This window comes from Rhinolophus sinicus, chromosome 16, assembly GCF_057876585.1.
Source record: "Rhinolophus sinicus isolate RSI-liver-muscle chromosome 16, RSI-T2T, whole genome shotgun sequence".
Lineage (NCBI taxonomy): Eukaryota > Metazoa > Chordata > Mammalia > Chiroptera > Rhinolophidae > Rhinolophus > Rhinolophus sinicus.
In genome coordinates this window covers 62414893-62442890 of record NC_142516.1, presented here as the reverse complement: position 1 = coordinate 62442890, position 27998 = coordinate 62414893, and the positions used below count along the sequence as shown (strand labels likewise).

Below are 27998 nucleotides of genomic sequence, written 5' to 3'. Positions count from 1 at the left end.
ACCCGTCTGGAGAGAAAAAGCTTTAAAAATCTTGAAAATTGAAAGTGGAGAAATCAAATGTAATATTCGTGAGTGGAACAGTCCTAATAGTGGGGCAAAAAGTATTGCATTTCTGGTTTCCCTCAATTTATCTGCCTAGACTGTTTTGCAATTCACATGCTCAGGGCTGACAACATGCATTGAAAACGGATTTCTTAAGGAAAAGGGCACCTGCATGTATATAATTGAAACTGCCCACTCCCCAAAGGACTAGTTGCAGATACCTGAATTTCCCTCAGATCTTTGTCATGAAGATTCTGAAGGGGATCAATGAAGTTTTGCTTTACTTCCATGTCTAAAGAGTCTTTCACCTCCGAGAGCTCCCGCATGGCCTCCCCTACCTCACCGAGCGCTGGGCCTGGAGGGGAGAATGAAGCCCTTGCATGTTAAAGAACAGAGTAAAATGCATTTGGAATAACAGGGCCCATCACAGAGGAAAACCCATGGATTTCGGCTTGTCTTCTGAAGACAACCGAGCTAAGAGACAGTAAGTATATAATGCCCTCCAGAGAACAGTGTGTATTCCACCTTAGACAATTCATACCGGCAAGACTCAGTGCCTACTAAGCAGGTGGTGTCTCTTATACAATTCTGCTTTTCCTTTGAAAAGCAATTTGAGAAGCTCCCTGCCCTCCCTTGTAATAACCAGCATTCCTTAATAGGGAACCTGCTTAAGGCCAATACATTTAGCAGAAGTTAATAGCAGGAACAGATAATTGAGTTCAACCAGGAAAAAACAGGCGTTTGCTAAGACCTCACATCACAATGGGATGAAAAAGGAAGGGGTTTAGTATGGTAGCTGAGGATCAGAGGATGGAGAGGGGAAGGAATAATATGCCTGGTATCTCACCTGAGGTAGTAGAATTAGGTACCACATACAAAAGGGCAGAGCTCTGAGAGAAAGCTCAGGGGGCAGGGTATTGCATCATGCTCATCGTGACAATTTGCTCTGCCCTGATATCCAGTTACTGCCAGACACACTCAAGAGTAAGTGTCCAGACATCTGGATATATCAACCAGCTACTGTCAAGACTTGGATCTCAACAAGGAAAAAGAACATACATAAAACTTCTACACCGAATCACACTAAAAATGATGAAACAACTCTGAAAACAAATGTTTGGCCTACAAGCACAAGGCTAACTGAGAATTAAAATATCAAATGGTTTGAATACTTTCCTACAGAGTTTCCTTCGGGCACTAACACCCCTGTGGACAAAGGAAAGAATTAAAATGTGAGAAAGCACTGGTTACCAAAGTTGCATTCATCCCCAAGCTCTCTTCCGAACTTGAGCATGGCCTCTGCGAGCAGTGCTTCCGCCTGAGGGTAGCCTGGCCCTTTCTCCTGGCCACGGATTTTTGACATGGTGTTGATCATGCTGAGTTTAGCTCTGGAAGCTGAAGGCAAAGAGACAAAAAGCTTTCAAAGTAGGAAATGTGATCAAGCAGAAACAGGGCTGGATAGAGAATCAGGCCTCAACCAGTCTGTAAACCAGCTCAGCCACTGAAAACAGTAACTTCACCTTCCTAGCTTCAGTGTCTTCGTCGACAATATGTGAGGGTTGCTTCATAGGTACGGGTAGAGGTAGATTTTTATTTTATTTTATTTTTTAATCACTAAACTCTCCCTTTCTCTCCAAATCTTATAAGGACTTTAACAGAAAAGTCAAAGCTCTTCCCGGTGAAGATCCCATCCTCATGTGCTCTTCCCCTCTTTCTGGGCTCGTTCCGGTCCTTTCTCCATGTGGTGACCCTGGCAGTGACTTCGTGAAGATGGACGGCCCCATAGAAAGCATTTTGAAAACTACTGGATTATGTGCTCTCTACATTCTAGGATTCTAGTTTAGAATTTCAAATCTAGGCATCTATGGACTAAAGAAGGAAATTAATTAATTCTTGCAGTGTGGGCCTTAGGCCATGTTTCACTTACAGCATGTATAACATAGAACTATTTCCCAAAACACTTCTTAACTAAGATTCTGACGGTAAACACACCCAGGAAGGACAGAAACACTGTGTTCGTGAAAAATACTTAGTCATTTCTCTAGCACATACTGCATTTGAACATTAGTTCTGTGTCACAAAGACAGGGTTTTAATTACTTATTTGCTTTTATTTTTGTAAAAGAAGATGACTAGAAAGCAATTCCAGTTTTAGAAGAAGAAACTGCTTTATTAATACACTGTTAAAATCAATGATTTACTTGATGCTAGGATACCAGCGCTCCTCAGGTTAATTATTAGCGTTGGGGCTGTCCATTAACCTGGGGCTGTGCCCAGGATGCCCTCGGCATGGAAACCCGAGAGAATCACAGCTAAAGGCACTTCCAGCAGCCCGCGGCTGACATTTCATCTTCAACATTTGTTTCAAATAGGCTTTTATTTCGATTTTGGGCTTCAAAGGTCGAGACTGGAGATGAGGAGAGTTCTCATGAGAGGACCCCCCTCCATTCCCAGCACCAGGCATGTCACAATGACCAGGACAGCTATGGCCCCTCCTTTACAAAGTTTAGAGTGAACTGAGGGTAGCATCTATTTGAAAAGCAAGTAGAGTGAAGTGTATATACTAAGTGTCATTCGGGGGATTACATTGCGTCACAGAAGCATCTCCCTAGTGTATGGGAGTGAGGCACTGCAAAGCAAGCTTGCGGAGGGAAGTGTCTTGAAACTTAGAATCACATAGTAAGTAGCAGTTAGGCTAAAAGCAATATGCAAAGCCTGGTGTTAACTTGAAAAAAAAACATTAAACTCACATTTATTTACTCTGCTTTTCATAGAAAAGTGTATCATACATGTTCAATTTCAAAAACTGAAAATGCCACATGATTACACTTTTTTGGCAGGGAAGAGAGCATGAGAGTATATTTTCCAAGGCTTTTCTGTAAGAAGCCATAACTGAAATCCAGGAAAGACCCAGCCCCTGCCCTCAAGGTGCTCACAGTCTAGTGAGGCATCAGATAAACAGACAGTGGCAACAGACATGATAAAAGCAATGATGGCTAACACATACAGGGTACTGGGGGGACACAGAGGAGGAACAACAGCAGGTCAAAGAGAAATAAGCAACAACTAGATGATAAGAGGTACCAAATGAATTGAAAGAAAGGAGATACCTGGAGAGCAAAGAATTTAAATAAAACATACAATTTAAAAATCAACAGAAGCAAAGATAATAAAGTTGAAGCAAATCCCCCTGCCCCAAAGTAGAACAGCAACAACCAAAAAAATAAATAAATAAAAAAAAAAAAAAAAAAACAAACAAAAAACAGAGAGAGAGAGAGAGAGAGAGAGAGAGAGAGAGAGAGAGAGAGAGAGATAAAAATTCAGAAAGCAAACATAAAATCAGGATCCGTCCAGGTCTGGCAGCTGAATAATAGAAATTCCAAAAAAGGAATAACACAAAAAGAGAAAAGCAAGAAGTTCCTTTTAAAGTTCAAGAAAATTTCCTCAAACTAACGAACATGTGTTTCCAGATTGAAAGAGTCCATTGAACATCCAGCACTATGGATCAAAGGGTCCATACCAAGGACCCGTAATATGGAATTTCATAAAACTGGAGACAAAGAGAAGTTCCTAAAACCTTCAGAGAGGAAAAATAGGTTACACACAAAATGTCAAGAATAAGAAGAAAACTGAACATAAGAAAACCATGAACATGAGAAATTTCCTCAGAAAACAATGGAGCAATGACTCCTAATTTCTTAGAGAAAATAATCTACAATTCTACACTCAAATTATCAGTGAAGTATAACGGTAGAATAATGATATTTTGAAGTGCACAGGAAGGTCACAATTTATTCTTCCCAAGCTAATAGAAGAGGTACTCTACCAAAAGGAAGGTGTAAATCAAGAGACAGGTATGAAATCTAGAAAAAGGGATCCAATATAAGGAAAGTGGTGAAAATGACAAAGGGAGGTCTCAAGATGGTCATTGTGCATCAAGCATAAGGCGCTGTAGCTGATACTACACATAACTAGGTATGTACAGTTCAGGGAGCCATGAGCTATAAAGGAGCTGTGAGCGCCCCATGTCCCCCAGCAGGATCAAGTTGTAGTTGCACACCACTGTACCTTGCTTTCTAATGTCTCCTTCACTGGCCTCTTCTCCTTCCCTACTCCCCTAACAGGGTTTTCTGGAATCACCTCCCCAATCAACCTCTTGTGCTCAACTCCTTGCCTCACGGTTTGCTTCTGGGGAAACCCAATCTAAGACATTAACTAATCCAGAATGCAGCATCGGATACCTCAAAGATGGCGAACACCTGACAATTTTCATCGTATTGAGAGGAAATTCGTATGTGTGGCAGAGAGTTTGGGAAAGAATTAGTGAAACATACACAAAAGGTTAAAAAATGAAAAAAAAAAGTTATTAATTCCAGGAAAAAACAAAAAGGCTGTTTAAGAAAGGAAATATAGGGTTATTATTCTACATGTCCCAGCTTTGTACAAATTTACAAGGGCATAAAATGTAAATTTTTGAAGAGACTGGCTTTTAAACGTACTAGTGAAATGAGAGAGGGAAAGGATGTGGAAGAATGGGAAAACAAGAAAAGAGCAAACAATTCTCATCTTGCAAAAGGGAATCAAACGGAAAACACCTAAGATTGGAAAATCAAGAAGGAGCAATATAAGCATCTCGTTGCAAGATTAGAAACAAAACCCAAAGGAACAGTCAAAAGGGTCTTAACAGTGTTGCTTCCGGGACATGGAAATGAGGGAAAGGATGCAACTCCACGGGACTACTGCTTTCTGTAAAAAAACTTTATAAAACTATATGATTTTTAGAATATGTGCATGTATTACTTCCATTATATATTAAAAAAAAAAAAAAAAAAACTAAATTTAAAATATTTCCCATTTCTTCTTCCCTCAGGAAAAACAATACACACAGTACCTTGACAATCTAGGCACTGCTCTAACCTCAAGGGCCTTTCAACCAAAAAAGCTCAAGTAAAAAAAAAATATGTTCACTGGTGTAGAGAGAACTGGCTGGGAAAAGGTAATAAGGATTAACAGGTGAAATGCCATCAGAAAAACGCCATCCTAGGAACGGGCTTGATGAGTACACATTCTAGGTGAAATGTATCAGATGAATTTCAACAGCAGGAAGTAAAATTAGGATGCCCATAAAAGGCTGATCTGTTCCCCAAAAAGGGCTCCCATTGTTTTGTGTTCTACTAAAAATGGCAGTTTCTTTTTCTGGCCCCCAAATCTGTGCTATCTTTTATGGAAGACAAACAGGGGCTTTGCCTAAAGCTCAATCTAAAATCATCTCCCAACTCTAAAGCATAATCCCTGACGAGCTTTCTAATTCTGGGCACAGCCGAAGGGAAATCGAAGCTCTGCTGAGAGTAAAACAGAAGCTCTGCTCGCCCTGCCAACAGTTATTTTCCTCTGACCTAAAAGCAGCGTCTGCGTGAGTCACCGCTCAGTCTCTCTTAAGGCTGCTTATCTAGTGAGGTTAACTAGCTGGGAAAGTTGAAAACTCAGCCCTTGTGCTAAACCTCAGTTTTTAACATTTTTACTTCTTAAACCAAATAAACAAACAGGAAAACAAGTCTTGTCTTTCATGGACAGCAGCACAGCGTGTTAAAATAAATGTTAGCATTGGGCTTATACAAACAGGTGAAAATCCAGGCTCCTAATCTTACTAGCTGTGCATCCCTGAAAAAATACACCTCATTTGTAAGTGTGTTATCAGTGCTCAATGATCAAGAGCAAAAAGCGTAAGTAGCAGAGACACACGCGACAGACAGGGAGACAGGAGCACGCACTCCTTCCTTTCCCTACCATGCTCTCTTGTCTGTGAGATCTGTGCCGGAGAGCTGCACTGTCACCTCGGTTGTATCAGGAACTGCATTTCCCAGAGGCTCTTCCCCACATTTCCCATTTAGAACTGGTCCAAAGTGACGATGTACCAGATGTGGGAGGTGAAGGTAAAGCAGCAGCCTCAATATTCTTCACCAGCTGTGACTGGTGAGAAGAGGTGAGAGACTGAGGCAGAGGTGGAAATGGGTTGCAGCTGTCCTCACGCTTCCCTGCTCTGGATCCAGCTCTTCTTCTCAAATGCTGCTTCTGCTGCCCAACAGTGATCTCAGGCCTGCCACACACCGTTGGCTGTCAACTTTCAGAGGTAGTAACCTGGGAGAGCCAACAACCTTCCACAGCCTTCCACGCCAGAGCCGTTTGCAGTCGTGTTCACCCAGCAGTGGGACCTGCCTACCTACCTTCCAGATCCCCACGCTCTTTCACTTGGGCCAGGGCTGATCAGTGACCTTTTGCTGATTCTTCAGCTCCACTTTTTTGACCTTTATTTATCCAGATCTTCCCATAAGTGTACAAACTCTGATTCTCATACTAAATCTGTTATTCCATAATATCCGCAATGGCTTTGCTGTCCTGATTTAACCCTGCCTGACACAGTGTTTGATGGTCTAATATCGCAACTGACAAAAAATTACGATCTATCCTTGAGAGAGAGCCCTGAAAGTGAGTCAATAAAACTGACTGTCCATATTTCACTTCTGCAAATCTATGCTTTCAGGATAGTCATAAAAGAGAGAGAATAACTATAGGTCGGAAGGCGTTAGCTGCTAATTATGGGGAAAATACCAGAAAGGAGAACCAGTTGAACAAAGTGGGATTAAGATGCAGACTCGGGAGCTAGACTGTCTGAGTCCAAATGCTGGCTCTATTTCTTGCCAGGTGATTTTGGGCCTCGTTACCGTCTCTGTAAAATTGGTACCTGACTCTCATTGGGTTAGGCTGATGTAAGGACTAAATAACATACTGTATGTTACAATGCTGGCATATGGTAAACATTCAATAAATGTTGGTTATTTCTGAGTGCCAGTGTGGGGGCGGAGCCCCAGAGAGTAGTTTCCAGGCTCTCGGCCTCACATAGACAGGTGCTGGCTCAGGTAGTAAATGGCCAACTGTGATTGCATGGCCATCAGCTGTGGCTAGTTGGCCGTCAGCTGTAACCAGTGAGCCATTGGCCACAATATAACTGCTGTGGCTACGAGGAGGGAGAAGGAGAGAGAAGGGAGGAAGAATGGGGGCTAGCAAGAAGATGGCGGCTGGGCTGGCAAGTGTGGATGGTGGTTTGAAGACAGTGTGGATCCAGCCTCCAGTGAGAGTATAGTGCCGCCAGAGAGAATATAGTGGTATGACTCCCCTACCTATGGCTCCGTGGGTGTTCCTTTTTGGCCTCACCATGTCCTGCGTTCTTGTATGGGGAGCGGGACCAGAGACCCTGCAGGCCTCCCCGCATGACAGCCAGACATGCTGGTAAGTTCACTGTGTGATTCTGCATGAGTTACTTAACCTCTCTGAGTCTCAGGGTCTTCATCCATAAAAAGCTGAGGGGAAAAAAAAAATATTAATTCCTAAACCTCTTCCATGTTCCCTTACGTAAGGTGACCCTTCTTAGATATAAGACTTCTCAAAGAAAGTGTACCCTGGCCTTCAGCCACAGGAAACTTCTGGCAGTTTCCTGAAGTTGCTAGAACTGTCGCTCTTCTTGGAGCAGCCTTCCCTCTCTCTACCTGCCTCACACAATCCTAGGGACACCTCTTCTATAAAGTATTTCCTAATCACCCTTTACCTCTTCTGCCTTTAACTGTAAGTGACTCCTTCCCTCATTTTATGTCTCCACTGTGTCGGACATACACTGATCATATCTCACATGATATTTTATTTCTTTTTTTTCAGCATGTCTGTTTCCTGCTACAACTTGAGAAACGGTATCCTGTTGAATTCCAGCACAGTGCCAAGCATACAGCAGGTGCTTAATTATAAATTGTGAGCTGAATGATTTCATTTAAAAGTTTTAATTTTTTATAAAATTCTTCTGCAAATATACCTGTTTTCCTAATCCTGAGAAAACGACTGCACTGTTTAAAAGCACAGAGACCTCCTATGATGCTCTGAATAAAGCTAGAGGCTGCTGATAAGCCCTAATTATACACTGACTCTGCGATCTGACAGGATGGGTTGGGCCAACAGGCCATGCTGACAGCACCTGGCCGGCCGTGCTTCCCTCACACACACTGGAGTTTAAGAATTTTGAGGCTGCTGGGTCTTTCATTTCTTCTGACTCCATTTCCTAAAGTGCAGATGAGGGGACTCCCACTTCCCATTCACTCTTATTAATACTGACGCTTGGGAAGTAATTCACCTCTGAAGGACACCATAAAAAACTGCTTTATGTGAAAATGATAAGAAACTAATCACCCAAACTCCTACAATCAGGAAATAGGCTCCCATTTCCCCCAACAGAAGAAGGTTCCCAAGCCAAATGATGAGCCCTAGCTGAGGAATAAAACAGATCCAATTATGAAGAACCAATCAATAAATTACAATGGAAACAATTAGGTATTCCCCCATAAAGAAAAATTCTGAATTTGCACTGCCTGACTGAATTGCTACTTACTAATAAGCTGCTTTTTAAACATTTTTTTTTTCTGTGATAAAGATGAGCAAAACAAGTATTTATGAAGCACCTACTATGTGAAAGGAACTACGCTAGGGAGACTCTGAGAGAAGCCAGGCCCAGCCTCTGCTGCCAGTGAGCTGGGTATGTACTTGGAGAGACCCACTCCACTCACTGCGATACAGTCAGACACGGGCCATCCTGTGGACAAGGTTATAAAGCAGTATCCATGTCACAGAAGAGAGCAATGCCTTCTGCCTCGAAGAGTTAGGCTGGGAAGGCGCACGAAACAGGTGACACTTGAGCTGTGCTCAAGAATGGGCTGTAAAGGGAGAGCCATTGGAAAGGACATTCTAGGCATCTGGAGACAATAAGCAAAGGTACATGAAAGTGCCTGATGTATTTGGAAACTTCAAAAGGCCTGTGCTTTAGGGAAAGAGGCTGCAAAGGCTGTGAACTGGGCTGTGGAGGGCCTTCAACATCATGCTTAGATTCTATTTGTAGACAATGATTCCCAGCCGAGGTTTCTGACAGAGAGTTGTCGTGCGGGGAGGCCTGCAGGGTCTCTGGTCCCGCTCCCCACATAACGCAGGATATGGTGAGGCCAAAAAGGAACACCCACGGAGCCATAGGTAGGGGAGTCATACCACTACGGTCTCACTGGAGGCTGGGTTCACTGGACGTGCGACCTGCTGTCCGTTTTGTCTGCAACCCACCGACGACTCTCTTTCACTCTCCTCCACTCCCCTCCGCTCTCCTTCGTAGCCGCAGCAGTTATATTAGCGGCTAATTGGCTAACTGGCTACAGCCGACGGCCAATCAGCCACAGCTGACGGCCATCCACCACCCGAGCCAGCACCCCTCCACGTGAGGCCGAGAGCCTGTAAACTACTTTCTGGGGCTCTGTCCCCACAGAGTTATTTAAAATCTAGCCCTTTAAAGGGGCTTTAATTCAAATTAAATTAGATTTAGGTTTGGCAAAAAAGATTCCTATCATTAATACAGGGAAAATAGGAAGTGGGAAGGAAGGCATCTTCCCAAAGTGGGAAGACAACTATTACAGTACTACGAGAATACTGTAATACATGAGTCCTAAGGAAAGAGGAGAAAAAGAGATTAATTACAGAATCCTTTGGAGAGTAGAACAGGACCAGATGACTGATTAAATACGAGGAGAAAGAAGAGGGACATCTGGGATGATGTTTGGGCAATGGTGGGCTGCCCATTAGAATCACCTGAGGAGTTTTTAAATTATTGATTCCTTCAGAATTGGTACTGGGTCTTCTAAATTCCATAAGGAAAAATACTGACTCATGACTCCATCTCATACTATGCCTAACTAAAATCAATTCCAGGTGGGTTGCAGATGTAATTACGGAAGGAAATACAGCACAACTTCTAGAAAATGATATAGGAGAACATATTCATGGCTTGGAGAGCATGCAAATACTTCTTAAAATAGGTTAAAAAACATTATCAATAAAGAAAAGTATTTATAAAGTGGACTATATTAAAATTAAGAACCCCCTTCTTTCAAAAGAACGTCTTAGAGTTAAAAAGCAACCAACAAAGCGAGTTAAAGACATTCACAGTACTTTTATCAAAGTAGAATTTGCATGCAGAATAACAAACTCCTATTAAGAAACTCCTAATAAGAAAACAATAGCCCAATTAAAAAAAAATAAGGGTAAGAGATCTGAACAGACACGTCACAAAAGAAGATATCTAAATATCTAATTAGCATCTAAAAGATGTTCAACTTCATTAGTTATTTTGGCAATGCAAATACAGTCACACCGAAACATACCCATAAGAATGGTTAAAGTGAAAAAAAAAAAACAGAAAACATCAAGTGTTTAGAGAGTATAGAACAAGCTGTGGGGACAGAGCCCCAGAAAGTAGTTTCCAGGCTCTCGGCCTCACGTGGAGGAGTGCTGGCTCGGGTAGTAGATGGCCGTCAGCTGTGGCTGATTGGCCGTCAGCTGTAGCCAGTTAGCCAATTAGCCGCCAATATAACTGCTGTGGCTACGCTAGCAGAGAGAGAAGAAGAGAGAAGAGAGAGAAGAATGGGGGCTAGCAAGAAGATGGCGGCTGGGCTGGCAAGTGTGGATGGCGGTTTGCGGACAGTGTGGATCCTGCCTCCAGTGAGAGTATAGTGCCGCCAGAGAATATAGTGGTATGACTCCCCTACCTATGGCTCCGTGGGTGTTCCTTTTTGGCCTCACCATATCCTGCGTTCTTGTATGGGGAGCGGGAGCAGAGACCCCGCAGGCTTCCCTGCGTGACAAATGGCGCAGCGAGCAGGGTCTCCCGCACGACAAATGGCGCAGCGAGCAGGGTATGGTGCCGGCCAAAGCTCTGCAAAGAACGGTGGAGCAGTTTGTGTGTATGAACACTGAGTCTCTGGAAGACCAGCAGGAGCAGCTGCCGGAGAGCTGGACCCCCGTGGAGGGGTGGGAGGACGTGGACGGTTCTCCCACCAGCACAGGAAAAGCCATGCAGCTGCTGCAGAGATGGAGCCCCGTGGAGAGGTGGAAAGATGTGGACGGTTCCCCAACCAGTACAGGCCAGAGAAAGCGAAGGTCGTTGCAGCCCTGTGGGCCGGGGAAGTTCCTGCTCAGGCAGCCCGGATGCAGGACTTATAGTCCCAGGTGGTAACGCTTGCTGAGTCCTCCGTGGGAGATGAGGGTGAGGTCAAGGTCGTCCCTCACCCCAGGACAGCCCTGGCGAATGACTATGGACTATGGGGAATTGCCTTCCATCCCTAATTTAATGGACCGCTTGACTGTTTGTTTGGGAACTGTTGTTAGTGGAACTGGGGGATATTTGCTTTTGTCTCTTGACTGGCCGCCATTGAGAATATGTAAGCACCTTGATTGTGAGTCGCTGTTGTTCCAGCAGGGTACCCTGAGAGGCACAGAGAGAGTGGCAGTGCCCTGAGAGCCCTGGCTGTGTCCAGGAAGTGTGGCTGTGCCCACAGAGAGTGGCAGTGCCCTGAGAGCCCTGGCTGTGTCCAGGAAGTGTGGCTGTGCCCACAGAGAGTGGCAGTGCCCTGAGAAATCCTAGCTGTGCCCGGGGAAACTAGTGGTACCCTAAGAAGTCCAGGAAGTCTGGCTGTGCCCAGAAGCACTGGTGGTGCCCTGAGAAACCCTGGCTGTGTCCGGGAAGACAGGTGGTACCCTAAGAAGTCCAGGAAGTCTGGCCGTGCCCAGAAGCACTGGTGGTGCCCTGAGAAACCCTGGCTGTGCCCAGAGAGCCTGGCTATGTCCAGGATATTGCATTCACCTTCAGGCTCCTCGCACAGGGCCCCTCGCGGAAGACGCTTGTCGCGTAGATTGTGAGGCGAGAGCCTGTAGGGGTGGAGTGTGGGGGCGGAGCCCCAGAGAGTAGTTTCCAGGTTCTCGGCCTCACGTGGAGGAGTGCTGGCTCGGGTAGTAGATGGCCGTCAGCTGTGGCTGATTGGCCGTCAGCTGTAGCCAGTTAGCCAATTAGCCGCCAATATAACTGCTGTGGCTACGGAGGAGAGGAGAGAGAGAATGGGGGCTAGCAAGGAAATGGCGGCTGGGCTGGCAAGCGTGGATGGCGGTTTGCGGACAGTGTGGATCCAGCCTCCAGTGAGAGTATAGTGCCGCCAGAGAGAATATAGTGGTATGACTCCCCTACCTATGGCTCCGTGGGTGTTCCTTTTTGGCCTCACCATATCCTGCGTTCTTGTATGGGGGGCGGGAGCAGAGACCCCGCAGGCTTCCCTGCATGAGAAATGGCGCAGCGAGCAGGGTCTCCCGCACGACAAATGGCACAGCGAGCAGGGTCTCCCGCACGACATAAGCTGAACTCTCAAATACTGCTGGTGGAGTATGAATTGATAGGACATTTTGGGAAACAATTTGGAAGTATCTACTAAAACTGAGCAGACATATACCCTGTGCCTCAGCAATTCCACTTGTAGGTACATATCCATCAGAAATGTGTACATGTATAACAGACATGTCCAAAAATGGGCAATTCAAAGAGCCAAAAACATGGAAACACCCATATGTGTATTAGTGAGAAAATGGACAAAGAATATGTGCTATATTCTCACAGTAGAATGTTATACAGAAATGAATGAAAAAAATTACACCTACACACATCAATAACAAATATAAAGTTGAACACAAAAATCCAGATCAAAAGAGTACATGCTCTGTGATTCTATTTAAGTAAAGTTCTAAGAGACAAAATTGTATGGTGTTAGAAGTCAGGGCAGCTTGTGTCTGGAAGGGGGTGTCTGGGATGCTAGTAATGCTTCTTGAACTAGGATTACACAGGATTATCAATTTGTAATAACTCATTGAGATATACACATAAGATCTGACCACTGCATGTTTTTGTATGTTACAAATCAGTAAAAAGTTCAGGCAGAAAACAAACAAACAAAAACACACCTATGCTGTGTTCCACTCCCAAATTCCTGATGTATTGGTCTGGCACATGGCATGGCCATCGACTGTTTTTAAAGTCCCCTAGGTGATTATAATGTACAGCTAAGGTTGAGAAACACTGCTTTAGCGTCGCTACACTGAATACCTGGGTAGGTGATAATACAAATCTGAGATAAAGAACAGAAGAGGAAGTTGCTTGGAATAAATAAGTCCCCAGGACTTATTTATCTTATAACTGGACATCTGTACTTTTTGATCACCTTCACCAATTTTACCCACCCCTACCCCTAGCCTCTGGCAACCACCAATCTGATCTCTGAGTTTCATTTTGTTAGATTCCACATATACAACGTGAGATCATACAATATTTGTCTTTGTCTAACTTGTTTCACTTAGCAAACACCCTCAGGTCCATCCATGTTGTCACAAATGTGTGTGTGTGTGTCTGTGTGTGTGTGTCAGAATTACTTAGAAAACTTTTTTGAAACACAGATTTGAGGTCCCCACCTTTCTCCTACTGATTTACCCAGGGGGTTAGATCACAGAACACGTCTCCGGGGTACTCTGGAGATGAACAAGTGTGGGCATTGGAGTACCACCTTTTATTGATTCTGAACAATCTCGTAATCTCTTTGAGTTGGTCAGTTTAATGATTCTCGAATTTATCTCTGTAGCCCAGACCATTCCATTGGGTTACAGACAGATTCGTGTATTCTAGTACCTACCTGACTCCACCAGCATATGTAGGCATCCACAACTTAACATGTTCAAGCTAAACTCTACCTTTCCCACCATCATCCCATAACTGCTCTTACTATACTAGTCCCCATTTTGGTCAATACAACTCTATTCATTCTTCTACTTGCTTAGACCTGAAACCTCACAGTCCTCTTTGATGCCTTTCTTTGTACCACACCCCACATCCAATCTGTCAATAAGTTTTGTCAGCTCTGCATTCAAAACACATCCCAAACCAGACCACTCTGGTCTGAGCCGCCATCATCTCTAGCCTGGATTATTCAAAGAGGCTCCCACCGGCCTCCCTGCTTTCGTTCTTACTCCCTATACTCTATTCTGTACGTGAGTCCTTTTCAGTGTCAGCATGTCATTCTTCTCCTCAAATCTCTTTAATGTGTCCCTTTCCGACGGCAACAGGGTCCCACACACTCTGGGTCCCATGATCTCTCCCTCCCACTGTGCTCTTCTCAGTGCGCCGAGGACACCAACGACGCCAGCACTATGTTCGGTCACGTTCTGTTTCTTTACCCTTGATTTCTCTTTGTTGCACTGACCACCATCTGACATTGGATATTTATTCTCTATACTCTCTTCCCACTAGACTGCAGGCTGCATGAGGGCAAGGTCTTGGTCTGCTTCATTGACTGATGTGTGTCCAGGGCTTAGAACTCCACATTGGAATAAAGGTAGCAGATAATTTTAAGAAAGGAATGGTTTTCCTCTTCTACAGAATAGGGAAAATCAAAGCTACCTTGCTAGGTTACTAGGAGGATTAGAAATGATGACTGTCAAGTACCTGGCCCTGGGCTTGGCATTTGAAGAACACTTAATAAAATGAAAGCTATAGCCAACATGATAAATTAGTTATTGTATAAAAAGTAAGTGTACCAAGCGTTATACTGAACGGAACAAATATGGTGTTCCCAAATTATCACAAGGAGAGTGTGCTTAGAGCTGGTGGGTCGAGACATAACTATCTAATGCTGCCTGTAGCATAACACTAAGGGCAGGGACAACACAGCCATCTCTGGGTTAAAGGAATAGAGTCCTTCAGAGAGCAGGAAGGCATATGAGGACATCCAGAAAATTCTCCATTCCCATCTCCTTCCTCCCTCTCTCACCACCCCTGGGTCTGTGGATTAAATCTAAAGAGACTGCAGTGTTGATTTCACAGAAAAAGCTGTAGTTATTTATGTACTGAGCATGTGCTGCCTCTACCTATGGGAGCTATTCTTCCCTGGCAGCTTCCCCAGTGGTGTGCTGGACACAGCCAGCCTGGCTCATAGGAGCCAGCTGTGAGATTCTCACCACAATTCTACATTCAGTGATATCATGTTGGTATCTTGAAAATGGCCCCGGGAGACTTAGCAACACAGAAACTGGAAAATGCTACAAGTCAAGGTTTTTCTTCAAAAGACAGTGTTAAACTTTAAGCAGCACTCCATTGGTTAACCCCCCAGCTCCCTCAGCTTGTGGGGCATTTTATTGCACTCCGATTCTCATTTGTGGTGGCCAAGTGATATTATACTTTACTTTAAAAAAAGATGAAATATTTCAAACATATGAAGTATAGAGAATAACGAAATACAGTCATATACGAAGTGTGATCAAACAATACAGTGAATGTTTAAATAAAAAAAGTTTATTACAGTAAAAGACCCACTGCCATTAATCCCCCTTCAGAATACTCCCCCTCGATTCGAACACACTTATCCCATCAATCTTGTCGCTTTCTGAAGCAGTGCTGGAAGTCCTCTTTCCTGAGTGTCTTTAGTTGGGCCGCCGTGGCTGTCTTGATGTCCTGAATCAATTCAAAATGTTCATAGTCATTTTGATTTGGGGGAAGAGCTAGAAATCTCATGGTGCCAGATCCGGTGAATAAGGTAGATGAGGAAACACCATAATTTTGTGGGTTTTTCTTTTTGGCAGAAATTGTCATACTAGAAGCAATGTGTGACACGGTGCCTTTCCATTGTTATCAAAAAATATGGTAAATGCTGCTGCTCAGTGTCACCCAACGGAGAGGCAGGGATCTTCAATATCAGAAGCAGTGCATGGAACCTTAGTAACAATGTGTGACAAGTTTCAACTTGTTTGATACAGTCAGTCAGGTGTGAGCTACAGTCGAGAGAAGGTGTATTTTAAAGTGTGCTGTATATCATTCTCCATCATGACAACGCTCCATGTCACACATCGCTTTGGTCAAATAAAAACACTACAGTGTACCCTCAACCACCTTATTCACCAGATCTGACACCATGTGACTTCTGGCTCTTCCCCAAAATCAAAATGACCATGAAAGGAAAATGTTTTGAATCAATTCAGGACATCGAGGCAGCCACAACAGTGCAACTAAAGACACTCACGAAAGAGGACTTCCAGAACTGCTTCAGAAAGCGGCAAGAATGATGAAGTAAGCGTGTTTGAAGCGAGGTGGAGTATTTTGAGGGGGATTAATGGCAATGTGTCTTTTAATGTAATAAATTTTTTTTATTTAAACATTCACCATCTCTTTTGATCACACCTTGTATACACCACTCAGTTACATCATTATTCAGTATGGTGATCAATCCATTGGTTCCTGTGAATCTCTGAACAGGTACTCCTGTACTAGCATTTCCATCCATCACATAAGAAGAAATACACCATTTGGTTTCTGTGCTTCCCCTCCTTTCCTGGCACAGAACTCCTAAAACCCTTCCAACATCTAAAGTGGTAAGAATTTTTTATATGCTAATGAGATGATTGGTGGCTGAAGGCTTCTGAATAGCCTCTATCCATGATGGATTTAGGATGGAGACTCCCTAAAAACCCTAACCAAAAGGCTTCAGACAGCATCCAGGTTGGTGAACACACTGCGGTACTGTGAAGGTGGCATGCCTGGACAGAGCATGGAAGCTCTGTGCTGCTTCCCCATAACTTGTCCTATGCATCTCTTCTGTTTTGCTATTCCTGAGTGGTATCTTTTAAAACAAATGAGTAAACATTAAGTAAGTTTTTCTATGAGTTCTGTGGGTGATTCTTGGTGAGGTTGATAGGGTCAGAATTGAACTGAATCGTGGGATATGCCACTGAAGTTGGAGAATTGGTTGGTGTGAGGGAAAAACCCACATATCTGGTGTCAGAAGTGTTCTGTGGGTAGAGTGTACAGAAAACCACTCATTTTCCTTTCACATCTCTAAAACAGGATGTAGCACACTCACAGGAGTGGGTGCTGAGGTTTTGACAGACATTTGTAGGAAAACCCTTGAGATCCATTTCGTAGGAAAGTACCGTGAAATGTCAGCACATTTGGATCCCAAGCCTCTGAAGACAAGGCGAAGTGGTGATTCCTAAGGGGGTTTGGGCCCGAACACAATGATGGCAGAGGATGGAGTGTGTTGTTTTCCTAAGGGGGGGGAGGGGGAGAAAAGAAACATAGGGAGCCCTGATGTCATTTTCTATTTTATTAAGTTTCATTCACTATAACTCAAAATTAAGGTTTATAGCAAATGGGATTTGTGTAGCTCTAGAGACTAGTAGTCTTTATGGAACAGCAAGTTGGAATGAAGAGGGTTAGCACAATATCTGAGCACAGGGTTGTGGGTGTACAGAGGAAGTGATAGCGGGTATTCAGTGCTGCAGGGGGGCAGGGATGAACTCACCCTCCTCCCTACCCTAAATGATCACAACGGGAGTGTTTAGGCAGAAACCCTTTTGTAAATAAAATACAATTACAACCTGCTTTAAACTGTTGTATTATGCTCTTAAGAGTGGTTTCCTTCCCTTTTCAAGTGTGACATTTCAAGTTAAAAAACACTGACAGAGCATCTGTCTATCACAACAGGGAAGAAGAAAAGCCAACCCCTGACCTTGGCTTGTACTGATAAACATGGTTGACACAAAGGCCAGAAGAGGTGGCCACAGCATTCCAAGTTGTATCTTTGTGTTCTGACTGTTAGGAGACACCTAATGGACTTGGCATCCACCAGGGAAGACCAAAGACATGGAAGAGATTTTCTTGGAGCCTTTCACTGCTTTTAGGAACTAAATTCTTTTGTCATTACTACCTACCTGACAGAAAGCAAACCTCGTGCTCAAAAGAGCAAAGACCTTTAGCAGACAAATACTTAATGATTTGTATTAGTATTCATAATAGCTACCATCTGGTCTGAAAACTTAGACAGAGTCTTGAAATATCTTTGAGAAACTGAGGATCAGGACCACGTTTCATCCCACAGCTATCATTTCAGAAGTATCTACTATGTGTAATTCACATACATCATTTCTGCAATCCTCCCAACGACACAAGAGACAGGTGTGGCTTCTCCATCGTACAGATAAGGAAAATGAAGCACAGAGAAATGATGTCACTTGCCCGAGGACATACAAGAAGCAGAGCAGAATACGAATCCTAGTTGTCTCCAAAGCCTGTTCTCACCCCAGAAGGCCACGCTGGCTCTCATTCCTGTACTAGGCCTTCACTAAAATCAGTCAAATTAGGATTGTCAGCAGCAAAGTGTAGAGCTTTAGCTATATTTACACTCGTTAGGTGTTTAAAATGCAGAGGGGAGGAGGCCTGAGAGACGCTGCGACTCAGGAAGCAGGATGAGCACGCACACGAGTGGGGAGACTGCAGGTCTTCCCATTGGCATGACCTTGGGCGAGCTGCCTCATCTCTCTCGATCTCTGCTTCCTCACGACGAACATAAGACCTGCTTACCTGATTTCTTTAATGCCCTTCAAATCTATCTCTCATACAAGCATTAGAATCCAGTAGGATAAGTGGACAAGGTCATTTGCAAATGAGTAGATGGTTTCTATCGAAGTGTACAAAAAACCATAATGTAAATTTTCAAAACCAGTGAAACGTGTCCTTGGGTAAAACTGTAACTGAGATCAAAACCAATGAGTCTTACTTTAAAACTCTAATGTAAAAATTTTAACTTGACTCTTTTTAAAAACACTCCATGTTTGTTTGTTTCTATTTCTGTAAGAATGAAAATTACAGCCAGACCATTTTCTAATGATCTGGTTTCTGTTTATGGGTTGCTACAAAAAGATTTTTAAAGAGATAGCTATTTCAAGAAAAACCAAAAGGCAATTTGTTCTCTCTTCTTCTGAAAAATTATCAAATTTCATTAACGATAAGTAATTACCAAACACAATAAACACTGTGAACAAGCACTGTTAAAATTTAGAGCAAAGTCCCATTTAAATGTGAAAATGCAGCCTCTTTTTGAAGATAAAAAATTAGAACTGCATTCTCCTGTGACAGACTCTACTATCTAATTAAGGCAAGGGCATGTACTAACAAAAACTAACACGGGACAGGTTCAAACTCCTGCTCTGCCACTCCCCAGCTCTGCAGGGATTGAAGGTGCTTACCGCCCCCCCCACCCCCCTCCTCACTGTACCTGGTTATAAACGAGAAATAATAATACTTAGGGATAGAATTGTTGCAATGGTGAAATGAGGTGATGAATGTAATCAAAGCAGACACTAAACAACTGTTAGTCTTTTCTCCTCTGTCCTGCTTTTGGCTGGAGAAAACTATTATTGATAGCCATTTCAGTGAATGGCCACCAATAGCTAAAAATTCTACCTACCTATTTATTTATTATCTATCAAAGCTCAGTATTGTCTGTAGTTGGAGGGGAAAAAATAACTCTGAATTAGTTAAACTAAATTTGTAAAGTTTAGTACAAAGATTATAATTAGAATATGAGTATAAATCCCCAAATCACACTAAATTAGAGTTGGAGTCTAATAATTGCAACAAAATGTACGCAATAAATAATATTTTAGCATACGTTTCACATTGGCAACCTGCGATGATTGCACACAATGGCCTGGTTTTCCCAGGTGGAATCTCAGAATTAGGTGAGTCTACATTGAACGCCTTTGCTGCTCTATTTACTACAAGCAATCTGTTCCTGGCCTTGTACCTAACAGTTATTAAGGGATGCAAAAGATTTATATGATGATGACTTAGATACATTTCCTCAACTGCTGTCGTAATACAAATACGTAACTTTAGAACTGAATCATGTGACCCTCAACACAAATAATGGTATTTATGTAACACCTCTCTCCGAGGCGACAGAGCTCTTTTATGCCCCTGCTCAAGGGGAAGCAGCGGGGAGATATTTTAAGACACTGAGCCGTGGTACACAGTCAGCAGCCTTAAGCATCTGTGAGTGTGGACAGCGAACTTCTCCCACCTCCACATGGGGTGTTGCAAGAAGCCATCACAGGTCTCACAGTGCACCCTGGGAAAGCAGGCAATCATACCACAGGAGCACAATGTGGGTTCCTGCAACTGAAAAAATACACAACCCTCTGTGTACTAATGTCATGCGTGTTTGCCTCCTTAGGTTTTTGGAGCAGACAGGGTGTGGGTGCTGGGCGCTGTGACATGGTTTTGGGAAGGGCCCTGCAGTGATTTTCCCTGCAGATCATACACGTGGAGGAACGGAGGAATTGATGGGTAAGCACCTGAGCCCCCAGGTAGGGTTGCAAGCCACTGAGAAGAGAATGTGAGTGACATTTCTTAAGCGCCTACAAAGTATTAGGCACTGTGCCGAGAGTCTTCTATTGTCTCATGTTTCAAAGGTATCTTTAGTCATAGCATGGAGTGGACCTGCCCAACCACTCTTTGGGGGATTCGGGAGACTTCATCCTAATCTGAAAAGATGTGATGGGTTTTCCCAGTCTACCTCCGGCTTCAATGTAACATATCCAGGGGCCAAAAGTGATAAGAGCAAATGGCCTGATGGCCCAGCAGACAGTGACAAGCTTGAAACAGGAGCTCTGGTTGGGGAACAAACAGCCGTACTATATTAGTTTGCTATGCTGCATTACAGAATTCCACAAAATTAGTGGCTTCAAACAACACATATTTATCTCACAGTTTCCGTAGATTAGAAGTCCAGACGTGACCAGAGACCTCTATGCAGGGTCTCTTAAGGCTACGATGGATGTGTCAGCTAGGCTGCCCTGTAATCAGGAAGCTTGAGTAAAGAAGGTTCTGCTTCTAAACTTACTCAGGTTGTTGACACAATTTCACTTCCTTGTGGTGGTGTGACCGAGGGGATGGGTTTGTACTAATGTTGGCTAGTGGTCATGCTTAGGTCCTAGAAACCCCCCCCCCCCCAGCTCCCTGACACTTGGTCCTCTGCTCAGGCTGTCACAATATGGAAGTTTGCTTCTCCTAGGCCAGCAGGACAATCTCTCTCACTCCAGTCTGTTATGACACTTTTGTATAATGTAATATGATCATGGGAGCGACGTCCCATCAACTTTGCCATATAACCTAATCAAGGAAATGGTGAGTGGCTGATCCCATCACCTTTGCCAATTCTATTGGTAGAAGCAAGTCACAAATCCCACCTAAATTCAAAGGGAAGGGACTATACCAGGGTGTGAACAATAAGGGTTACTCTAGAGTGTATTCACCACACATACCAAGACTGAAGGTGTTTTCGTATTTTGTAGCATAAGACAGTGAAAAAATAAACTCTGGAGACAGCTGTATCTCACTATGATTCTGGTTCTTTTGTTGCATGATTTGGGGCAATTTATTTAATCTCTCTTGAAGCTTCAGTTTTCTAATCTGAAAATAGGAAGATTATCTATGTCTGTAAATATGAATGTTCTGTCAATAGCTTCAGCCCAATGATCTCAAAATATGAGAGCAGGCACCTCCACAATTTTTCTAAAGCAACTGTGAAAAGTATTAATTGTGCATGACACCAAGCGGACGTAATATAGACAGAGTAATAGCTCTGATCCTGGCCTATTCAAGTCTTCAGAACATGCCTCTATCTGTAAGGTTAGTTACTCCTATTAGATGGAGCTTAAATATGCTTAACATGATTTGATTGATTCATTCAGCAAATTAAGTATCTACTAAGCACCAAACACTGTGCTAGGTACTGGGTATATGTACATGAGCAAAACAGTCAGTTCTTTGTTCAATGAGTTTATGATAAAGTGGGAGAGATCAACAGCATCCATTCAATAAATATTTACTGAGGGCGCTATATGTATATTAGAGATACGTAACAGGACAAAACCCCTACCACCCTTGTGGAGATTACATTCTAGACTGGAAATGAGGGTGATGAGCAAACGATAAATAAAAAAGGGTAAAATAGAGGATAGTTTAAAATAGTGACAGAATAACAGAAGGGGATATGAGAGGGTGGGGACGGGCTATTTCAGGTAGGGTGGCCAGGGAAGGACTGCATAGGGAGGTGGAGTGGCGTCAGGAGAAGGAGCAGCCACATGGGAGCGGGGAGAAGAGCATTCTGGGCAGAGCAACTTCCTGTGCAAAGACTTGGAGGCAGGAACAAGCTGCGCATGCCTGAGGATCAGAAAGAAGCCAGTGACAGTGGACAGAGGACAATATGGGCTCAGGGCAGAGCAAGAGCCAAATCATACAGGGCCTTGTAGCCAGGATGTCTATGCTGAGCTGAATCGGAAGCACTGGAGAGTAATAGCAGAGGAATGATGAGCTATGACTCACATCTTTCATGGAATGAGCTAACTGCTATGTGGAGAATGTAAAATAGGGGAGTAAGAATAGAGGGAGGTCGTATATTGAACAAATGCAAAATGACTTATAAAAGTAAATGTTGTGATAAGTACATTAAAAGATAAGAACGGGGTTCTTTGCAGTGTACAAACAACAATGCTACACTCAGGCCACTTGCATTTTGGTGGGAAAGAGAAGCCACAATTTAACAGGTAAAATATAATAAAAATTTAAGTAGTAATAAGTACTATGAAGAAAAATAAAATGGGGAAAGGGCATAGCGACTTGTGGTGGGTAATAGTTTAAGCAAGATGGTCGGGAAAGCTGCACAAACACAGTGACATTCGAGCAGAGACCTGGAGGTGAAGTGATTCAGGCAGAAGGACTGGTGTGTTTCGGGATGAATGAGAGTGCTTGTGTGTAGGAATGCAGGAAATGAAGCCCGATCACTGGACCTTGTAACCCATGTTGAGATCTTATTCTAAGTGGGGAAAGACCTGAGAGATTTGTGCAGGGGATTTATGTGAAGGTGTCGTGAGACTACAATACTCGAGGGGACCTGATTTGCACAGGAGCCAATGGAATGCCTCTCAGGGGAGGTGATATGTAAGCCTGAGGCAGGAAGGATGAGGAATAAGACAGGTGTCACATGAGTGGCCGATGGGGCATTCCAGGAAGAGGGAGCAGGCAGTGCAAAGTCCTGATGCAGGAAGGAGCTTGACGCACTGCGAAAATTAAACGGCCAGAGAAGCTACAGTAGAATGAACAACAGGGAGAACAGATTTGGAGAGACAGAGACAGTGCAGGGACTACCACATGCAGATCGTGTATAAGTAGCTCAAGACTATTAAAGTGAGAGTCCATTCGCTTAATTTTCCATTTATATATGTATCTTTAAAGGCACACTATCTCTGTTATGATCAATTACATTTGAAGTAAGGTCTGACTTTCGCAGTCTTAATAGACACAGTGACTGAGTGTCGTTAACACACCAGTTCCAGCTGACTTAAAACTCTGAATTATGTAAGGCGCCTGAAATATACTAGGAACCTATTAATTTTCAATATTTTTCTCACAGATGAAGTAAAAATAGGAAAATCTTCCAGCCTTTTCAATACGTATAGTATATGAGTCGTGCCATGTATTACCTGACCTATATTTTCTTCTTTAACCTGTGTATCCTTGGATGACCCTATTCCTTGGAGTTTCAGCAACATCTTCCTCAAAATTACTTTTGTAAACCTGTCCTTGATGCATTTTGCTTATTTTTCAGTGTCAGGATTTGGAAAAGTAAATGCTCTGGCAACTAGATTCAGTCCACATGCCCTATTCTTTAAGTGAAGGATGGACATGCTCATTTATGCACCGATTAGGAAGACATACAAAGGGAACAATGTACAAAGCACTATACGTATTGAAAAGGCTGGAAGATTTTCCTATTTTTACTTCATCTGTGGGAAAAACATTGAAAATTAATAGGTTCCTAGTGTATCTCAGGCACCTTACATAACGCAAAGAGCCCCGAAAGACAAGAAGAGGGATACAACTCAGGTCCTGCCCCCCAGGAAACAGCACATTCAGTGTGTCCTGGAGCCAAGGATTTGAATACGGGAATGCCACATAATAGGCATATGGATTTTCAATTCAACCACCACCAAACAACTTATAATCACTATATTTATTCATCTTTAGAAGGAGATAACTAAAAGGGCAGCCTTGGGAAATAAGTATAATAATGTTGATGTAATGTCTTTCCAGGGATTAATATATGTTAAAATTAATACAGAGAATTTTGACTTCCACAGGCAACATTCCACAAATGAGATTTGAATTTATTATTGAAAAATTCTGAATAGACATCTAATGAGCCTTATTTGCTATTCCAATCTTAGGCATGCTGGAGAAAAGCTAGACCATGTAGACAGCATTCAAGGGGAAAGCATTTCTGTAGGGAACTAAACCCCAACTGTGCAGCATTTTTCATATCCAAACAGTTTTTTATTGATGCATCTTAGAAATCTGTATTGGATTATGACATCAGGGTCAGAATAACTTTTCAGTGCCAACTGAGAAAGCCTCTGGGAAGAAAATACAGCCCAATTTGGCCATGTCTATTATTCTATTGAAGGGGACTACCTCCAATCCAGCGCCATGAAACAGATTTGCAGGAGGTTATAAAACACAAACAAATTTAAAGACATCCTGATCCAAAACAAAGTCCATTTCTCAATTAAAAAATAAAACACTAATATACAAAAACCAAGCAGCTAAACATCAAACACACATGAAAATATAAAAAATAGGTTGAATGGCAAACAGTCTTGTGTGTTCATTATGGAAACCCCTGTCTACATGGGGCTATTGAGCATTTAAAATGTGGCTAGTCCAACCCAAAATGTGCTGCAAATATAAAACATACAACGAATTTCAAAATTTAGTACAAGAAAAAACTTCTCAATAATTTTTTACATTGGTTAGTCTTTCGGATACATTAATGAATAACATACATTATTAAAATAAACTTTACCTTTCTTTTTTCCTTTTTAAATGTGGCTACTAAGAAATTCGAAATTACACATATGGCTTGCGTCATATTTCTGTTGGAGAATGCTGATTTAGTGCACTTCCCCTCCCACAAGCATCAGAATACTCAAACAAGGAAACTGATGTATATCTTCTCTGGTGACCTTTGCTTTAGATACCATGAAAAGCGGGGCTCACAATCCATAGAAGGGAATTTCTGCACAGTACTTTTCATGTTCAGACTACTTATCTTAGCAGTTTGGAAATGTGTGCTGGTTTATGCTGTTCCTGTTAGAATCATTTCACAGTCTGCACTGAAAGACTTTACAGCTCTCTGTTGCATGTTCTCAAAAGCCCACTTCACAGGGCACACCTGTAGACTGGTGACCCCATTCACCCTCCTCACCTCATCAGTTAGCTGGGACTCCCAGAAGGAACAGGCCATGAAGTCCCCTGAGCCACTCTCTGCAGAGGGTATGGACTTGATGCTGTTAGACTGTGAGGTCTCAGAGAGTAGGGACCCAATGTTGGTCCTGTTTCTACCCACACTGCATCTAGAATCGGTCTTCGTAGAAAAGCGAAAGCATTTGATAGACATGGGTTACATGGGTAGAGCTGATGGTTTAGGGAAAGAGTTTTCCCTCCTTTCCTTTATACATTAGAGCAATTTTATCACATCAGCCTCTGACTGTCAACTATGAGCTGGGGGCGGGGGATTCAATGGTGAAAGAGGTAGGCACAGTCCAGATCGTACGGATGAGGACAAACAAAAGCACACATATGACACAATTACAGTAACTGGCATGTGCCCCCAGGGAAAAGCAGCTGGGATCGTGAGAGGGACACCGACAGGAGACCCTAATGTAGTCGGGGGGTAAGGAAATCTTCTAAGTAACCTTTGCACTGGACCTGAGGGAACTGTCTCCCTGGCAAGGTGGAAGGGAAAGGGCTGGCTGACCCTGCAGGAAGGGACTTTTAAGCCATGCTGAAAATTTTAAACTTAATCCTAAAAGCAATGAAAAACCATTCAAGGGTTTTATGTAAGATAATGATATGATCAGATTTGCCTTTTAAAAATAACACTCTGGAGGAGGGTAAGAAGAGCAGATGTGGGACCGACACAGAGCATAGCTACAGACTGATGAAATTAATCATACTCTCTTTGGTCATCCTTTCAACAGACACGGAGTTTGAGAATATAAAAGATGTGTATGCTCCACAACCACAAGAGCAGAAGGCATCCTATAGTATTAATCTACTATAAGACACTCTCAGAGTACCCTCACAACATTGATTTCCATGGATTTTACTCACCTGGCCATGTAAATTTGTTACTTGGCATCAGCCTTTGTCCTGACCCAAGCCAGATCTTGCTTATTCAGGACCAACACCCGTGATCCATACTGACCAGCTCCTGGGGTCATTGAGAGGCTGAGTGGTCAAAGTATTTAGCAAACTACATGAGTTTGGAAATATTCTTCATGGTCTTTTGTGCCCAAGGGTGCCCCTCGGTATTTGCTGGATTCCTGTGTCCCCTTCTCAAGGACACTTGGGTTTTCAACCAGTGTGCTTGACTGGCCAGTTTCAAGAGCAAGCACTGGCTGCTCTCAAGGCAAGAAAGTCATGAAGGAACTAAATCATTATCATACACCAATTAATTATGTACTGTCTAAATTCTGTAGAATGAGTATATGACATTATTTTGTTCTGGACTCTTCTGGGTGACCCTTCTTTGTGTGTGTGTGTGTGTGTGTGTATGGCTTGCCCAACATAACTGCTTTTCTGAAACCAACTTGAGAGTGCCTGGTGATGGCCTTTACTGTTCTCCTTGATGGCAGATTTCCATTCTATTTTCAAATAGCTATAAAACTAATATAGTGGCAACTACATAGCACATTCACATTCTATTGAAACTGTGTCATTTCTAAAATTTCAAATCTCCCCAATTACCTCCTCCTGCAATCCTTTTTATTAAAGTAAAAATAAGCCTCAACCCCACAACCTGTTTCCTTTCTGAATTTCTGTACCACTCTCGAAGTGAAGGACCCTTTGCACCGACATGACATTGAACCCATCCTTCTCAGAGGCAAGATCATGAAACGTACAGTACATGGGCTTAGGAAGCCATCAGACCTGGGGTCCAATACTGACTTCATCTCCTCCTTGGTGTGTAACTTGGGGAAAGTTTCTTAAAATCTCTGGCCCTTGTTTTGTGGTGTTGTTGTTTTTTCCTGCATAAAATGAGACTAGCCTCCTGCAATAGTTTTCTAGTGCTGTCATAACAAATTGCCACAAAATGGGTGGCTTAAAACAAGAAAAATTTACTCTCACAGTTCAAAAGGCCTGAAATCAGGATATCAGCAGGGTTGGTTCTTTGTAGAGGCTCTCTGGGAGAATCCTTCCTTGCCTCTTCTAGATCTGGTGGCTCCCTGCTTTCCTTGCCTTGGGACATAGCTCCAGTCTCAGCCTCCATCTTCACATGGCTTTCTTCCCTGTGTCTTCTCTTCACATAAGGACACCGGTCCTTGGATTTAGCACTCATCCTAACTCCAGGATGAGTTTATCTCAAGATCATTAATTATATCCGAAAAGACTATTTTCAAATAAAATCACACTTTGAGGTCCTGGGTGGCCCTGAATTTGGGGGGACATACTATTCAATGCACTATACCTGCCTACAACAGAGCATCATTCCATTATACTCAGGAACCCTAATGAGTCCCCACAGAAATTTTGTACTACAATGGATTTCTAGTCCTTTTTCTATACTATTAAGTTGCTCATCTGCATTTTGTTTTTGCAATCAGAAAAAATTGTTATTTTTAGAGATGAGGCAGTGTATATAACTACCACTGTACTGAAAATACATTAGTACTCAATAAATGCTATACTGTTCTTCCCCTTCCCTATATTAATCTTAGACCTACAATGAGTTACTAGCACAATTCACGGGTAAATCTTAGGTAATTAGAGTGCACTTCAAAGTTCTATACAAAGATAAAGACATACATTTCTTAGCCCCTATATAATAATTTCTTATGGTGAGGCAGGGGAGCACTTCTCTTTTCAGAACTTGACCTACTACAGTTGTTTAAATACTAAGGAATACATGTACATTTAAGAAATTCCAGAATCTCTGTGGAATACAAAGGTCGTGAAGACAGCTCTGAGTAATCATTAGAAACTTGACTTTTGCTATTCTTTGCCTAATTGCCTACCATTTGGTCAGCTGTCAGTTAAATGCCTGGTTCCTATAGTTTACCGTATTTACTTGTCAATTTCACTTCCTCACATAATCTCATCTCCGATGTGTTTGAAGAAGG

The 27998-nt window shown here is 42.8% G+C and overlaps 1 protein-coding gene across 4 annotated transcripts in view; it reads right to left on the bottom strand.

Moving 5' to 3' along the window:
- Window positions 1-27998, bottom strand: part of SH3GL2 (SH3 domain containing GRB2 like 2, endophilin A1) — a 191966-nt gene that overhangs the window by 9033 nt on the left and 154935 nt on the right. For all 4 annotated transcript variants that reach the window (XM_074330342.2, XM_074330343.2, XM_074330340.2 and 1 more), the window contains 2 exons: window positions 1294-1437; window positions 264-397 (listed from right to left, as the gene is read on the bottom strand). In XM_074330342.2, the coding sequence (XP_074186443.1) occupies window positions 264-397; window positions 1294-1437 (278 nt within the window). The remainder of the gene's footprint in view (window positions 1-263; window positions 398-1293; window positions 1438-27998) is intronic.